The sequence below is a fragment of the Diprion similis genome, chromosome 14, assembly GCF_021155765.1.
Source record: "Diprion similis isolate iyDipSimi1 chromosome 14, iyDipSimi1.1, whole genome shotgun sequence".
Classification (NCBI taxonomy): domain Eukaryota; kingdom Metazoa; phylum Arthropoda; class Insecta; order Hymenoptera; family Diprionidae; genus Diprion; species Diprion similis.
The window spans coordinates 5,149,516-5,166,974 of NC_060118.1; the positions used below are offsets into that span (position 1 = coordinate 5,149,516).

Below are 17,459 nucleotides of genomic sequence, written 5' to 3' on the forward strand. Positions count from 1 at the left end.
GTTGTTCGTTGCTTGTACGATGATGTTGTTCGTTAGCATATCGCTGGTTGTCCACGACTGTAGTTGACCTTCGGGAAATGTCATTGTCTTGGACTATGCTACCAACGGACGAGTCCCCTCTTGGACCGCCGGGACCACCACCAATTACAGAGTTATCGATAACTCGAGTAGCGTGGCGCTCCGACACGTTTGTATGATGAGCATGTTGGTGGTGAGTTGTTTGATCAGTTAACTTTTTCCCTGTGTGTTTTGTTGTCGTTTCCCTAATGACCGTAACTATTGAACCATCAGGCATAGTTTTAGTTTCCGTTGTCGCAGCTCGTTTAACATCTGATTGCACATCGTCTAGTTTAGTAGCTACTTCACGACCAGTTTTCCGTGTGTATGTGTTGTAGTTACGTTGATTTGTCGTGGACATTGTACTTGTGTCTTCACCAAGTGAAATTGAGGACTCCATGTGTGTTTGGCGATTTACTGGCCGATCGTAGGATACGATGCCGGCTGAATCTTTCCTGGTTGGTGTGAATGTATCTTTCGAAGTTGTCCTAGATTCCATTGCACCAGTACTGATTTTCAGGTTACCCTCGTGGCGTTTGACTTCTACGCGTTCGCCATGAATAACTTTGTATGCCGATTTCTGTGAAGTTGTATCGCGGAAATCACCAGTCATTTTTAAGTTATCCTCTCTCCGTACTATTTCGGTTCTCTCTCCTTTTTTCGGCGAGTAGTCGTCTCTTGGTCGGCCGTCAAAGTCACCTTCCGATTTCAAGTTATCTCCGTGACGGATGGGTGTTCTACGTTCACCAGGTCCAACTTGTTGCGGTATTCGCTGCTCAAAATCACCTTCAGGCTTCAGATTATCTGGATGCTTGATAGGAGATCTTCTCTCACCTGGACCAACGTGAGTCTTCTCTGGTCTTTCAAAGTCACCTTCAGGTCTTAAGTTGTCACGCTGTCTCTGAATAATGGTTCTTTCACCACCAACATGTGTGGTGTAGTCATCTCTTCTACGGACATCAATGAATTCACCCTCAATCCTAAGATTATCTTCGTGTCTTGTAACATCCACTCTTTCGACCTTCGTGATCTTTTTGTAATCGTCTCTTGATCTACGCACGTCAATCTCTCCTTCCATGCGCAGATGATCTTCGCGGCGACGTATTTCGACTCGATCGCCTTTTACAACTTTGTAATCATCTTTAGAAGTTTGTGTCATTTGCATTTCACCCTCAGATCGCAGGTTATCTTGCGGGCGTTTGATAACTGCGCGATCACCCTTCTTCGGCGTCGATTCATTTTTCGGCATCCCGTAGAAGTCACCTTCCGGATGAAGATTGTCTTCATGGCGAATCGGAGTGCGTTTTTCACCTGGTCCTACTTTACTTGGTGCTCGTTTCTCAAAATCACCTTCGGGTTTCAAGTTGTCCTCATGGCGAATCGGAGTTCGTCTTTCACCTGGTCCCACTTTACTTGGAATCCGTCTCTCGAAATCACCCTCAGGCTTGAGGTTATCCTCGTGGCGAATCGGGGTCCGTCTTTCACCTGGCCCCACTTTAGTTGGAGACCTTCTTTCGAAATCACCCTCTGGTTTGAGGTTATCTGCATGTCGGATCGGTGTCCGCCTTTCACCTGGACCAACGGGTGATTTATCAGGCCTTTCAAAGTCACCTTCTGGTCTGAGGTTGTCTTTAGGCTTCTGGACAACAGCCCGATCTCCTTTGGTTGGTGCAGCATCCTTTGGTCGACGAATGAAGTCTCCCTCTGGTTTTAGATTGTCTGGGTGTTTTATAGGTGATCTACGTTCAGCTGGACCCACCGGTGCTTTTTCTGGACGTTCAAAGTCACCTTCTGGGCGGAGATTGTCTTCGTGCCTAATAATCTCAGTGCGTTCGCCACGTGTTATATTGTAATCATCACGTCTACGCACGTCAATAAATTCTCCTTCGATCTTCAGGTTATCTTCATGTCTGACAACGTTAACGCGTTCGGTTCTCGAAGTGGTGTAATCGTCTCTTGACCTGTGCACATCAATTTCACCTTCCATTCTTAGATTATCCTTATGCACAACAATTTCGGATCGCTCCCCAATCTTTCTAACGTAATCCTCTCTTGGCTTGCCAGTGAATTCACCTTCTGGTTTGAGGTTATCTTGAGGTTTCTTTTGCACTGGACGTTCTGCACGTTTCGGAGTGAAATCATCTTTGGGACGTCCAGTAAATTCTCCCTCCGGATGAAGATTGTCTTCGTGGCGTATAGGTGTCCTGCGCTCAGCTGGTCCAACGGGTGTTTTGTCGGGACGCTCGAAATTTCCTTCTGGACGTAAATTATCTTTCGGTTTCTTGATATCAGCTCGGTCGCCACGTTTTGGAGTCTCTTCCTTTGGACGTCCAGTAAAGTCACCTTCGGGTTTGAGATTATCAGCGTGTTTGATTGGTGTTCTTTTCTCTGCAGGGCCGTAAGATGTTTTTTCAGGCCTATCGAATTCACCCTCAGGACGGAGGTTATCTTTGGGTTTCTTTATTTCAGCTCTTTCTCCTTTTTTCGGGGCTTCTTCTTGCGGGCGATCCGTAAAGTCCCCTTCTGGTTTTAGGTTGTCAGCGTGTTTGATTGGTGTTCGACGCTCTGCCGGCCCGACGGGTTTCTTGTCTGGCCTTTCGAATTCTCCTTCTGGTTTAAGATTGTCTTTGGGCTTCTTTACTTCAGCTCTTTCTCCTTTAACTACTTTATAATCATCACGCGTTCTCATATCGATGAATTCTCCTTCCATACGTAAATTATCTTCATATTTAGTAACTTCAACACGCTCTCTGAGGAGAAAGTCTGTGTAATCGTCACGGGATCGATAAGTTTGGATGTCACCTTCCATTCGAAGATTATCAGTATGTTTAATTACGTCAACACGCTCGCCTTTAATTATCTTGTAGTCATCCCTCACTCTGCCAACAAAATCACCCTCGGGCTTCAGATTGTCAGAATGTTTAATAGGTGTTCGTCTTTCAGCTGGCCCAACCGATGTTTTCTCAGGTCTCTCAAATTCTCCCTCCGGTCGAAGGTTGTCTTTTGGCCTTTTAACTTCAGGTCTTTCGGCAGGTCGGAACTTTTCATGCTCTGGCCTCTCAAATTCACCTTCCGGTCGAAGATTATCGCCGTGCTTGATCGGCGTTCGTTTTTCAGCAGGACCATATGAAGTCTTTTCTGGTCTTTCAAACTCGCCCTCTGGCCGAAGGTTATCTTTAGGCTTCTTGACTTCTGGTCTTTCAGCAGGACGATATCGTTGGTGTTCTGGTCTTTCGAATTCACCCTCTGGTCGAAGGTTATCATCGTGTTTGATTGGTGTTCGCTTTTCTGCTGGGCCGTAGCGCGTTTTTTCTGGTCTCTCAAACTCACCTTCCGGTCGAAGGTTATCTTTCGGCTTCTTAACTTCAGGTCTTTCGGCAGGACGGTACCTTTCATGCTCTGGCCTCTCAAATTCACCTTCCGGTCGAAGATTATCGTCGTGCTTGATTGGCGTTCGTTTTTCAGCAGGACCATAAGGAGTCTTTTCTGGTCTTTCGAACTCGCCCTCCGGCCGAAGGTTATCTTTAGGCTTCTTGACTTCGGGTCTTTCTGCAGGACGATACCGTTCGTGTTCTGGTCTTTCGAATTCACCCTCTGGTCGAAGGTTATCATCGTGTTTGATTGGTGTTCGCTTTTCTGCCGGGCCGTAACGCGTTTTTTCTGGTCTCTCAAACTCGCCCTCCGGTCGAAGGTTGTCTTTTGGCTTCTTAACTTCGGGTCTTTCAGCAGGACGGTACTTTTCATGCTCGGGTCTTTCGAATTCACCTTCAGGTCGAAGATTATCATCGTGTTTGATCGGTGTTCGTTTTTCAGCCGGACCGTACGGAGTTTTTTCTGGTCTCTCAAACTCACCCTCCGGTCGAAGGTTGTCTTTCGGCTTCTTAACTTCAGGTCTTTCAGCGGGGCGGTACTTTTCATGCTCAGGTCTTTGAAATTCACCTTCAGGTCGCAGATTATCGTGGTGCTTGATCGGCGTTCGTTTCTCAGCAGGTCCGTAAGGTGTCTTTTCGGGTCTCTCGAATTCTCCCTCAGGTCGTAGATTGTCTTTTGGCTTCTTGACTTCAGGCCTCTCAGCGGGGCGGTACTTTTCATGCTCAGGTCTTTCGAATTCACCCTCTGGTCGAAGGTTATCATCATGTTTGATCGGCGTCCGTTTCTCAGCAGGTCCGTAAGGCGTCTTTTCGGGTCTTTCGAATTCCCCTTCAGGTCGCAGGTTGTCCTTCGGTCGTTTGACTTCGGGTCTCTCAGCGGGGCGGTACTTTTCATGTTCCGGCCTTTCGAATTCACCTTCAGGTCGAAGATTATCGTCGTGCTTGATCGGCGTCCGTTTCTCAGCAGGTCCGTAAGGCGTCTTTTCGGGTCTCTCGAATTCGCCTTCAGGTCGCAGGTTGTCCTTCGGTCGTTTGACTTCGGGTCTCTCAGCGGGGCGGTACTTTTCATGTTCCGGCCTTTCGAATTCACCTTCAGGTCGAAGATTATCGTCGTGCTTGATCGGCGTCCGTTTCTCAGCAGGTCCGTAAGGCGTCTTTTCGGGTCTCTCGAATTCGCCTTCAGGTCGCAGGTTGTCCTTCGGTCGTTTGACTTCCGGTCTTTCGGCAGGACGGTACTTTTCATGCTCGGGTCTTTCAAATTCACCCTCTGGTCGAAGGTTATCATCGTGTTTGATCGGTGTTCGTTTTTCAGCTGGACCATACGGAGTTTTTTCTGGTCTTTCAAACTCACCCTCTGGCCGAAGGTTGTCTTTCGGCTTCTTGACTTCAGGTCTCTCAGCGGGGCGGTACTTTTCATGCTCAGGTCTTTCGAATTCACCCTCTGGTCGAAGGTTATCATCATGTTTGATCGGCGTCCGTTTCTCAGCAGGTCCGTAAGGCGTCTTTTCGGGTCTTTCGAATTCTCCTTCAGGTCGCAGGTTGTCCTTCGGTCGTTTGACTTCAGGTCTCTCAGCGGGGCGGTACTTTTCATGCTCAGGTCTTTCGAATTCACCTTCAGGTCGAAGATTATCGTCGTGCTTGATCGGCGTCCGTTTCTCAGCAGGTCCGTAAGGCGTCTTTTTGGGTCTTTCGAATTCTCCTTCAGGTCGCAGGTTGTCCTTCGGTCGTTTGACTTCCGGTCTTTCGGCAGGACGGTACTTTTCATGCTCGGGTCTTTCAAATTCACCCTCTGGTCGAAGGTTATCATCGTGTTTGATCGGTGTTCGTTTTTCAGCTGGACCATACGGAGTTTTTTCTGGTCTTTCAAACTCACCCTCTGGCCGAAGGTTGTCTTTCGGCTTCTTGACTTCAGGTCTCTCAGCGGGGCGGTACTTTTCATGCTCAGGTCTTTCGAATTCACCCTCTGGTCGAAGGTTATCATCATGTTTGATCGGCGTCCGTTTCTCAGCAGGTCCGTAAGGCGTCTTTTCGGGTCTTTCGAATTCTCCTTCAGGTCGCAGGTTGTCCTTCGGTCGTTTGACTTCAGGTCTCTCAGCGGGGCGGTACTTTTCATGCTCAGGTCTTTCGAATTCACCTTCAGGTCGAAGATTATCGTCGTGCTTGATCGGCGTCCGTTTCTCAGCAGGTCCGTAGGGCGTCTTTTCGGGTCTTTCGAATTCTCCTTCAGGTCGCAGGTTGTCCTTCGGTCGTTTGACTTCAGGTCTCTCAGCGGGGCGGTACTTTTCATGCTCAGGCCTTTCGAATTCACCTTCAGGTCGAAGATTATCGTCGTGCTTGATCGGCGTCCGTTTCTCAGCAGGTCCGTAGGGCGTCTTTTCGGGTCTTTCGAATTCTCCTTCAGGTCGCAGGTTGTCCTTCGGTCGTTTGACTTCAGGTCTCTCAGCGGGGCGGTACTTTGCATGCTCAGGCCTTTCGAATTCGCCTTCAGGTCGAAGATTATCGTCGTGCTTGATCGGCGTCCGTTTCTCAGCAGGTCCGTAAGGCGTTTTTTCGGGTCTTTCGAATTCCCCTTCAGGTCGCAGGTTGTCCTTCGGTCGTTTGACTTCAGGTCTCTCAGCGGGGCGGTACTTTTCTTGCTCAGGCCTTTCGAATTCACCTTCAGGTCGAAGATTATCGTCGTGCTTGATCGGCGTCCGTTTCTCAGCAGGTCCGTAAGGCGTCTTTTCGGGTCTTTCGAATTCTCCTTCAGGTCGCAGGTTGTCCTTCGGTCGTTTAACTTCAGGTCTCTCAGCGGGGCGGTACTTTGCATGCTCAGGCCTTTCGAATTCGCCTTCAGGTCGAAGATTATCGTCGTGCTTGATCGGCGTCCGTTTCTCAGCAGGTCCGTAAGGCGTTTTTTCGGGTCTTTCGAATTCCCCTTCAGGTCGCAGGTTGTCCTTCGGTCGTTTGACTTCAGGTCTTTCAGCGGGGCGGTACTTTTCATGTTCGGGCCTCTCAAATTCACCTTCCGGTCGAAGATTATCATCGTGTTTGATCGGCGTCCGTTTTTCAGCAGGTCCGTAAGGTGTCTTTTCGGGTCTCTCGAATTCTCCTTCAGGTCGCAGGTTGTCCTTCGGTCGTTTGACTTCAGGTCTCTCAGCGGGGCGGTACTTTTCATGTTCGGGCCTCTCAAATTCACCTTCCGGTCGAAGATTATCATCGTGTTTGATCGGCGTCCGTTTTTCAGCTGGTCCGTAAGGCGTCTTTTCGGGTCTCTCGAATTCTCCTTCAGGTCGCAGGTTGTCCTTCGGTCGTTTGACTTCAGGTCTCTCAGCGGGGCGGTACTTTTCATGCTCAGGTCTTTCGAATTCACCTTCAGGTCGAAGATTATCGTCGTGCTTGATCGGCGTCCGTTTCTCAGCAGGTCCGTAAGGCGTCTTTTCGGGTCTTTCGAATTCTCCTTCAGGTCGCAGGTTGTCCTTCGGTCGTTTGACTTCAGGTCTCTCAGCGGGGCGGTACTTTTCATGCTCAGGTCTTTCGAATTCACCTTCAGGTCGAAGATTATCGTCGTGCTTGATCGGCGTCCGTTTCTCAGCAGGTCCGTAAGGCGTCTTTTCGGGTCTTTCGAATTCTCCTTCAGGTCGCAGGTTGTCCTTCGGTCGTTTGACTTCAGGTCTCTCAGCGGGGCGGTACTTTTCATGTTCCGGCCTCTCAAATTCACCTTCCGGTCGAAGATTGTCATCGTGTTTGATCGGCGTCCGTTTTTCAGCAGGTCCGTAAGGTGTCTTTTCGGGTCTCTCGAATTCTCCTTCAGGTCGCAGGTTGTCTTTGGGTTTCTTAACTTCGGGTCTTTCGGCAGGACGGTATTTTTCATGCTCAGGTCTTTCGAATTCACCTTCAGGTCGAAGATTATCTTCATGTTTGATTGGTGTTCGTTTTTCAGCAGGGCCATATGGTGTTTTTTCTGGTCTTTCAAATTCTCCTTCAGGTCGTAAATTGTCCTTTGGTTTCCTCACTTCTGGTCTTTCAGCAGTTTTTGGTGAATAATCATCTCTAGGTCGACCTTCAAATGGTCCTTCGGGCCTTAGGTTATCCTGATGTTTTGTCACTTCTACTCGTTCTCTAACCAAGAAGTCAGCATACTCGTCTCGTGATCTGTATGTTGAAATTTCACCTTCCATATACAGGTTGTCAGAATGCTTGACAATATCGACACGGTCAACTGTGACATGTTTATAATCATCCCTAGGTCTGCCTTCAAATATACCCTCAGGTTTCAAATTATCTTCTGGTCGTTTAACGTCCGCACGTTCTCCCTGCATGGGCTTGTAATCGTCTTTTGGTTTGCCAGTAAAATCACCTTCTGGTTTCAAGTTATCCGGATGTTTAATTGGTGTTCGTTTTTCACTTGGACCCACTTTAGTCGGTTCTGGTCGTTCGAAATCGCCTTCTGGCTTAAGATTATCTTGAGGCTTCTTGACCTTAGGCTTTTCAGCAGGACGGAATTTTTCGTGCTCTGGACGTTCAAAGTCACCTTCTGGTTTTAAATTATCTGGATGCTTGATTGGCTTTCTTCTCTCTGCGGGTTCAAAGGGCTTACGTTCTCTGTCCAAGAATTCTCCCGACGGGAATAAATTATCTGGATGGCGGACAATTTCAGCTCTGTCACCGGGCCCGAAGGGTTCTTCCTCAGGTCTTTCGAACTCACCTTCGGGATGAAGATTGTCAGGATGTCTGATCGGCTGGCGACGTTCTCCAGGAGTATATTTATCCTTTGGTCGACCCTCGAATGGTCCTTCAGGCTTGAGGTTATCCTGGGGTCGTTTGACATCAGGTTTTTCGACATATTTCGGTCCATAGTCATTTTTGGGGCGGCCATCAAAGTCTCCTTCAGGGCGTAAATTATCTCCAGGCTTTATCGGGGTCCTGCGTTCAGCAGGTTCAAATGGTTGACGCTCTCTATCCGGGAAATCACCCTTGGGGAACAAATTGTCAGGGTGGCGAACGATTGGCGCTCTTTCACCCGGACCGTACGGTTCTCGGATGGGTCTTTCAAATTCTCCTTCAGGTTTCAAATTGTCTGCATGTTTAATGGGTGTGCGTCGTTCAGCCGGTGTGAATTTGTCTTTCGGTCGATCTTCGAAGGTTCCTTCGGGGCGAAGATTGTCCTTAGGCTTCTTAACTTCGGGTCGTTCACTTTGTTTCGGAGAGAAATCATCCTTAGGGCGCCCTTCAAAAGGCCCTTCGGTCTTAAGGTTGTCCTGAGGTTTTTTAACTGGCGCACGATCTCCCGTGGTTGGTTTGAAATCGTCTTTGGGACGTCCTTCGAAAGGTCCTTCAGGCTTCAGATTGTCTTTCGGTTTATGCGGTTCTCGTCTTTCGGTAAGCATTGGCACGTAGTCATCCCTGGATTTAGGTGTTCCTTCGAAAGGACCTTCTGGCTTGAGATTATCATCGCGTCTGATAATTGTTGTAGACATGTAGTCAGTTTGATCAAAGTTACGGTACTCTTCATTGGTGGTTGTAAAGTTTTCGATAATGTCCGTCCTGCCATAATATCTGTCTACTTCGTCCGTTGTTGTTTTGCGACGGATCGTGGGTTCTTCATGCTCAACAATTTCGTAAGTTGGAAAGTCTTCTTTGACGTGAGAGGTTCCCTAGAAATGGAATAGAAGACGATTGATTAATACCATTGTTATTCTTATCCACCGAAAAATCTAGTCATTCCAAGTTTTTTAATGTTGACATCTTAAAATCATTATGCAAGATCTGAATGTCCCGAATTTTTGCCTTATCCTGCTACTCCCAGTCTTGAATAGTTTCAAGGATTGAAAAGATGGGACTATAATTACTCACCGTAAACTCTCCTTCGCCAATGATCAAATTATCTGTACGTCTAATTACTTCCGCTCGCTGTATAGTTCGATGATCGATATACTCAGTTCGACTCGTAGTTTCGTCTATAAATTCACCCTCTACTTTTGTGTAGGTATTGCGACGCACAGGGCTTGGTCGTTCGCCGGGTAGCCCGGGGAAGGCCAGCTCTTTTGTTGTCACGCCTGAAAAAAATGGAAAACAAAAAAATAAAAAAATAAATATACATATATTGTAATGCTGATCTACCATCAAACTATAATGTCATAAAACTTTCAAACATAGCTGTAGATAGTGGTAATGCACAGAATTGTAACAAATGGGAATAATATTTTACCATCGAAATCACCCTCGGGCCTTAAATTGTCTTGGGGACGCCTAACGGGTGCTCGTTCGCCTATGGTGGGCGCTTCTTCCTTAGGACGTCCGTAGAAATCTCCTTCAGGATGAAGATTATCCTGAGGCTTTCGAACCGGAGCTCGGTCTCCATGGGTGACGACGTAGTCAGTACGTCGTTCCCCAATGAATTCACCCTCCAGGTGCAGGTGGTCTTCATGGTGAACTATCACTTGTCTATCTACGTGCTTTTCATCGTATTCGTGGCGGTAAGACGTTACGCTGTCTATAGGCTCGTGAGGTGATTCAAAATTGTCCTGGCCAACATTGTGAGGACATCGGTGCCGTCTGAAATAATTCGTTCGTCACCAATTAATTTGACAGGTGAGAAAACCCCCGGGATTTAAAATAGTATTCTCATCTTTACCAATTTAGAGATTTGTTTGTTTTCCAAATTCATACATATTCTGTCGAGAATGTATCATACGAAAAATATCAACTTCAAGAAATTCTCATACCCTATATTTTCTGTTAGCTAATTTATTTTTCGTTGTTGCAATCTCTCATTTATTTACTCTGAAACCATTAAAACCGGCAAGGCTATATCGTTACATAAATTTGTTTACATGTTCCGGACACTTTTACAAAAATTTATAGTTTGTCATCATGTTGGGTATGTCGGAGCTAATACCATTTGAAGAGTTCGGAATTTTACAGAAACAGACCCACTCAATATACGGGAAATTTTTTCACCATAGCTGGTCTGAGTTTGAAGGATACATTTAGCGTTGATTCAGTATTATTATAATAGCTTTTAATCAGTCATGGAATGAGTCAGGTGGCAGAGGTGGCTGTCCACGTGGGTGTTTATAACGATACAGTTATGTATCATTACTCGCCGCGCATTGTCTTTTTTAGTTCAAATCGAGCCTGATTTATACTGACTGTGTCCTATCCTACGCTCTGACTATAAAACTTTCTTATACGGCTTATGCTGGTCTATTATTAATTCGCTTGCGACCACGCGATTTTCGTAATCATCTCATTCAAAAAGTTGACTATAATTATATATGACCTCAAGATATTAAATTCTGTGTTACCTATTGACAGCCGTTTTCAATATTGATGGCTTTTTTTGCACTCTCGCGAACTATTCGGTCATTGCAAATCATGGTGTTACACGTATTTTGTGGATTGGTTTCCCGAGCCTAAAATTAAGTTATTCTAAATAATTATACTAGTCTCTGGTTTCAGATTTCGCGATTGCAGATGTTCTTGTATGCTTTGTAGGTAGAACATCGTCTGTGCAGCAGTTAAATTTCAGCGAGTATTTAACATTACTTCAAGCTAAATTAGAGTTGTGAGAATTTGTATTGGAAAAAAAAAATTACTAGGCAAATTTCGATTCACAATTTTAATGACCATTTAAACTTTTCCCCTAAACTCACGTGTCAAGAAAGCCATAAAGATGGCTTTGACGAATCGAAATATTATATTTGAACGTGAAATACCATATTTCTCTTCAATTTATGCACAACATCCATTAAAATGCTGCTCCGTTATTATGATGTACATGGACAGCGTAATCTCCTCTCAAGGCATGCCGCATATGGAACGACCGCAACATCGTAATAGCAGACTCGGATTAGCCCCGTTCAACTCTTGTACTGCACCATAGAAGGAGCTGCCTCTAAAGAGAATTACTTAGCTTCTCAGCTGGAGATTGGCTCTGCGGCCCCCGCGTGCCTTAAGAAGATACACTAGTGTAACGGTTTTATTTTCGTTTTTCTTTTGAAAAATATTTCGAACGGTTAAGATTATTCTTCCAATAAGTTTCATGTAGATATTAAAAATATTTTTTGAATTTGAACATTTGTTTGAACCGTATTCTTGAGCCGGAAACATTTAAAAACCGAGGAATTTTTTTTTATCACCAAAAAGGAAAAAAGCTTCGTGAGTCGAAAGCTGATATAATGCAGTTAATAAGTTTCTTTTTTTTGGTGACCAACCACGTGAATCATGGAAAAGCATTCTATCTTTATCAAATTGTATTTTTTTCCAATAAATTTTTTTGACCGTTTACATGTGTTGATATCAAAATATTATTAATATTGCATCAGCAGTTCTTCCGGAATTAATTTCTGAAAATTAGCCTGTTTCGGTGCTCGTCTAAGTAGGCTAACCTCTTCAGTCTTTCATTCCAGTGGGCTCAGGCTCATAATACGTACATAATAGAGGCTTACAGAGATTCACAATCAGCCTGTGTTTGATTCAGTCAAACAAAGTTTGCCTCTGATATTTCTACAAGTGACATGCAGCACATGAATGAAAACTACTGCCTAACGTGGTTCAACTAGTCTTTAACTACATAGCCCAACGTTGACAATGATTTTGATACTGTGAGATTATGTAGCTATTTAGTTGTTCAACCAAGCGTTTTAATTCAACTATATTATATATGATAGTAGCAGACATTTGTTTTGACAGAATTCAAGCCCTTACAATTTTTCAACACCTCACCGGTGCGTTTTATAGGACTCGCAGATTGAGTTCAGACTTGCCACAGATATTATAAGGTATTTAACACAACTATTCTTTCGCTCCCAACGTCCTTAGCTATTTCAATTATTTTCTAAATGCTGCGTGAGGGGCAACTCGACGATAAATTAATAATAACCGCCTTAAGCAACGGTGATCCAGTCATCGAAGAACGACCAGAATTTTGAATGAAGGTGTGCTTGTATACCTAGCTACATCGATTACTGTTAATGTTAGCTGGTTTCACCACCTCCTTAGATGAGGAACTTCAAGTGTCAGTGACATACTTCACATAGCTGGCTGTACAGTATATCTACCTCAAATGACGCAACCGCAAGCAGTCGTCAAATAAATACTAAACACTTTGTACATTAGTGACCAGAAATGGCTATACTTTGAACATTCTTTACACTCCCAACTCATTCTACCTCTTTACACTGAGCCGAAGACCAATGTCAGAATTTAACAGTAGCAGCAATTCAAGCGGAGAAGCTTACTCTTCGCAACAAGTTGACTGTACATCTACGCAAAAATGTTCGAGTTGCAGCTGTTCTTTAAAAGATCGTTGAAGATTTCGATATACTAGACGATAAAAACGCTAATTTGTCGATAAAAATGCTGCGGTAGGTAGGTTTCATCAAAACTTTACTCGTCGTGAGTTCGAATTTAGATTAGCATTTTCATGTTTTTCGAGTTCTCCATGTTTATTATGTATATAAATACATGTCAGTGAGTTTTGGCGATGTTCAGTTACCGCCAATATGTTTGAACCTTATGTATACGCGTTTTATACTTTCACTGTCGGTCACTTTTCTCTTACGAAAGACGGACACCCAAAATTTCATAATCCGCCTTTTGTTTGGCCGCAACATAAGTTCTTTGTCAGGGATCGATGGTTCGTTATGGTAGTAGATCGTGCGGTATGAAACCCGGAAATGACGAACCGGTTAAAGGAGAAAGCTGCAGTTTCGAATCTTCGACACCAACAAAAATGTCAGTGACACTCGCGTAGTTCGATAAAAATGGTTGTTGCCAGGTCCCGAAGAACCCAACTTTCATGATTAAGCCCCAGGATTTCGCAGGGTTTAAAAAAGACCCTAACACCTAACCTAACCTAACCTAACCTAATTTGGTAATCTTGCTTCGGTCTAGGGAGCACGAGCACCACACGATATCTTGAAAAGGATAATAAAATTCCTAATTTTATCTCTATGCAATGATGCGGCGCAGTTTCGTCTAGTTATCTGGGAAACTAAAAAATATTTGGCCCGCTAGAGGCGACGGTGCGGCGTGTCGTTGAATTGCAAGATTGCTTTGTAGTCACAAGTTAAGGCTGATGTTATTAAAGCTATTGTCGGTGTGCTCTGACCGTGCGACGTGTTACCAATTTGTTTTTTTTCCAACTTCCCAACGTGACGCTAGAAAAACTAGATACATATTATAATTCTGTTGCCTGCAACCATGCATTAGGAAACGAATTTATGCGACACGTACCTACGTATGTATGTATCTGCTAGCGTTCATTTCGCTATGATTTAACAAGTAGTTGGGAAGCAAGGCCGCTTTTATAGTCATACCTATAATTTGATTCGCATATTACCACGCGAGATAATCGGCCTTGACTTTTTTCCTCCTTGTGCAGAAAAAAAATATGGTATCTCTAATAATTTGGTAGTATAGATTACCCGGAACAAAAGCTTATAAATATTTCGTTTTTGATAAATTTGCTAAAATTGCTACTCGTTTAAAAAACTAAGTCAATTGTTTTTAATGAATCAAACTTTACGATGTAAAATATTGCAAGAATTTGTATTTACCCTATTATCGATATTTGTACGTGAATAAAAATAGATACACCTCCTTTATAATTATGATTGTTGTTACTTACAAAACAAAAAACAGTCACCTACATGATTTATCTATTCAGTCGAAGTGAAATAATTATAGGGATTACGAGCGGTCTTTAATCCACCACATCAAGTTATAGAAACATTAGTCGTGTTATTCTTATTGCTGGGTCATCAATTTGGCCAACAATTTTTTCCATATTGAATTATTTGTGACATTACCTCACTCGCTGCAACGCGGTTCTTTGCCCAACTCGGATCGACAAATTTTGCTTTAACGATATTCAGTTGTTGTAACAAGTGTGGGCCGAAAAGCATGAGTAGATGGCCCCGATTACGTCATCGTTACTGACGGCATCGCGTCACAGCATTGCCAGCATGTAGATTGTACATAAACGTATTTAATGATACTCTAATGCATATATCTACCATGATATACAGGCACGTTGCAGACCTGAAGTACCGGTTTTTAGGTCGTTCTACGAATTACGTAATGAACACGATCAGAGGAATGCATATTTTGAGGCCTGGTTAAGTGGCTGCGCACTGTTGCTTTTCGCAAATGTCTTCATCAAATTCTAATGTGTGTTGCAAGAATTTTTTAAACAATATAGACACAGGCTTAAACATATACTCCAGGTTTATTCGCTGGAAGAAATATTGACCGATTGCTATGGATATACAGATTTTTGCTGGCCCATGAAGCGAACGCTTTGTCGAAATGTTCATTCTGCACTCGCTGCCAAACGTCTCATTGTTATTCAACATCGTAGTGCGTTGTGGGATCGGCGATGAATAGAAAGGGGGGAATAGAAAGAGAGAAAGAGAGAGAGAGAGAGAGAGAGAGAGAGAAAGAGGAGAGAGAGAGAGAGGCCAAGGTCGCTTGAGGTCAGCAGAAGAGGTTACATTCAATAGAGTGTATTCGAAGGTGATACAACAAAAGGTAAGTAAAATAATAAAAACGACATGAGTTATATTTGTATGCGTACAGTGTAGATGTAAAAGTGACATGTCGTGAAGGTGAAAACAAGTGCATCGTGAGTGCATTCAACTATATAATTAATCGACAGATATGCATCAGATATGTAACCGAAAAGGTTAGATAAGCACAAGCGGTACATTGAAGACTACGTTAAGGTTATGTAGTACTCCTACCCTTACCGATCGAGCTGATTCACCCGTTTTGTTCCTATATTTAATGAACAGACTAACCGAAACGGTTCAAATTTCGACGGTACATCACTCTTTTGTAGCGCGACTCAGTCGGTAAGGGTAAGAGTACTACATGACCTTAAATATCCGAAAGCCAACATTTGAAATGAATGGATTGAAAAGTCAGCAGAGTTGAATACAGAGGATTCGAGCCTGCGATGAATTAGGGAATTAAAACGTAGAAGTAGCACAGATATGTAGCAGCGCGTTTAAATAATTAATTGTTTTTTGAACTATTTTAAATTAGATGTGGTGTATAAAAGAATTTCATTCTACACGTTTTGCTGCTCATAAGTCTGATAATATTTTGAGGTTACCCAGGGCGATAGAAAACAGTTGCGTTACCTACACTGCGTTACACTGTTAAAAATTATTGTGAATTTACTACACATTTACTGAACAAAAGAGTTGTCACATTATGAAATCATGTTACAAATTTATAAATGCAGTGGAGCGACGTAAATTACTACGTATTTTTCTGAAATTTACGATAAAAATGTTTGACGTGACTAAAATTTATAAGAAACACGCAGTAATTTGAATTTATTAAATTGTGTGGTAAATTTATTGTATTTGTAAATTGAATAAACACTGAAGGTATTGTGCATTCAGTGTTCCATATCCGATTAAAATTTCCAATACTGTGTAGGAAGTTCCTAATAGAAATTTTTAACAGTATAGTTATAGATAAATACTCTTGCTTTCCTAATTCTATTTCAAGTGGTCGATTTCGTTTTTATTTATCTTTATACGTTCGAGATCATATTGTGCAAAGTTTTCGTGGCTGCTCTAATCGCGGTATCGCCGCTTTACGTAATCACTGATATAAAGCTATAATGCGAACGAAGGCATTCCTGAGGCATGCACTCATTACATCCGAACTGGTTTTTCATCTTGTTTATTTTTTCATCGCCCTATCTAATTATTTTCACATCACGCTCGGCTTATTGTAGACATTTTTAATCACATCCAATTACACGACTGCTTGTAATCTTTTTAACGTGTAACTATTCGATAGTTAGAGGAACTAAAATTCTCGATGACGAAAGAAATAACCTAGAAGACGATTTATAAAATCTCACTAACGTCTGTTTTCGATTCAAAATTCATTATCGGTGGTTAAAGAAACAAAATAATACCGACCATATTTGATCGATTTTATAGAGTGTACCTCAAGTTTAAGTTTTAGTGATCACAAAGAAAACTTGTCTGTACAGACATATACTTTGTTTTTAATTTGAACCAAAATCATTATGAAATTTCTGACCTCAGACGCTTTCAGTTGGCAATCACTAACCGAAACCTTTTTTTTATTACTTAGAAACTGTTGAAAAAATAGGCTAAATTGTCGGAATTCTCTTCAAATCACCGTCATTTTGTCGATTTTGATAAAGAAAAAACCTCCATTGCAAGACAGCGGCTTTCATACTGATTAATAATCTTTTTACAAATTTTGTTTCAGATAATATTTACGGACAAAACTGTGTACATCATGAGGACGTCTTTTTTATGAAAATATTTTCAACCGTTAAAAAAAGTGTGAAAAATAAATAAAAATAAAAGTTTAAATATTTATTTTCTGTTCTCATGTATAAAAAAATTAAACCGATGAACATATTTTGACCATCGAAAAAAAATCGCGAAAATCAGCTATTTTCCGACCCGTTACACTTGAATGATCCTTTAAATTTGATTTTTCGAATTCAGCTTCATAATGATTCAGATTAAGGTGACTTACCCGCAGGTACATAGCTCGCAAATACACTGTTCCTTCAGTGGTATTTTAGCCAGGACATCAGCAGGCTCCAGTAACTTTTTTGGCTGTGGTTCGTCCTCGTCCAAGGAATCTGGCGTTTGATCACCACGTCGTGGCTTTTCGTCCGGGCGACTAGGCTTTCCAGCAGCTGGCCTTGGCTTGCTGTCTGGTGATTTTTGGTCACTAGGTTTCTCCGGAGAAACAGACCGACGATCGGAAGGTCTACGTTACAAAGTAAAGAATTATCAGAAGAGGTCCCGTTGCATAAAATTACCGAACATACAACAATGAAAACAAATGTTTTAACACAGTTTACGGAATAAAATATTTGATATTGGTTTCAAAAGTTGAGTAAAACTGAGCTTCCGAAAACTTTTCATTTTTGAAAAACCACCTTTTGCATCACAGCTGTGTTGAATAAGAAATACTTTGACTCTTACTATCCAACTTTGATTTTACTAATGAATACTCTTGAAATCAGTACATGAT

General features: G+C 42.9%; 1 protein-coding gene across 1 annotated transcript in view; it reads right to left on the bottom strand.

The window, feature by feature from the left end:
* Positions 1-17,459, bottom strand: part of LOC124414628 — a 33,683-nt gene that overhangs the window by 1,995 nt on the left and 14,229 nt on the right. Inside the window, exons 4-8 of the mRNA XM_046895628.1 lie at positions 16,953-17,192; positions 9,619-9,965; positions 9,264-9,466; positions 6,085-9,064; positions 25-5,736 (exon numbers count right to left, since the gene is read on the bottom strand). Of these exons, the coding sequence (XP_046751584.1) occupies positions 25-5,736; positions 6,085-9,064; positions 9,264-9,466; positions 9,619-9,965; positions 16,953-17,192 (9,482 nt within the window). The remainder of the gene's footprint in view (positions 1-24; positions 5,737-6,084; positions 9,065-9,263; positions 9,467-9,618; positions 9,966-16,952; positions 17,193-17,459) is intronic.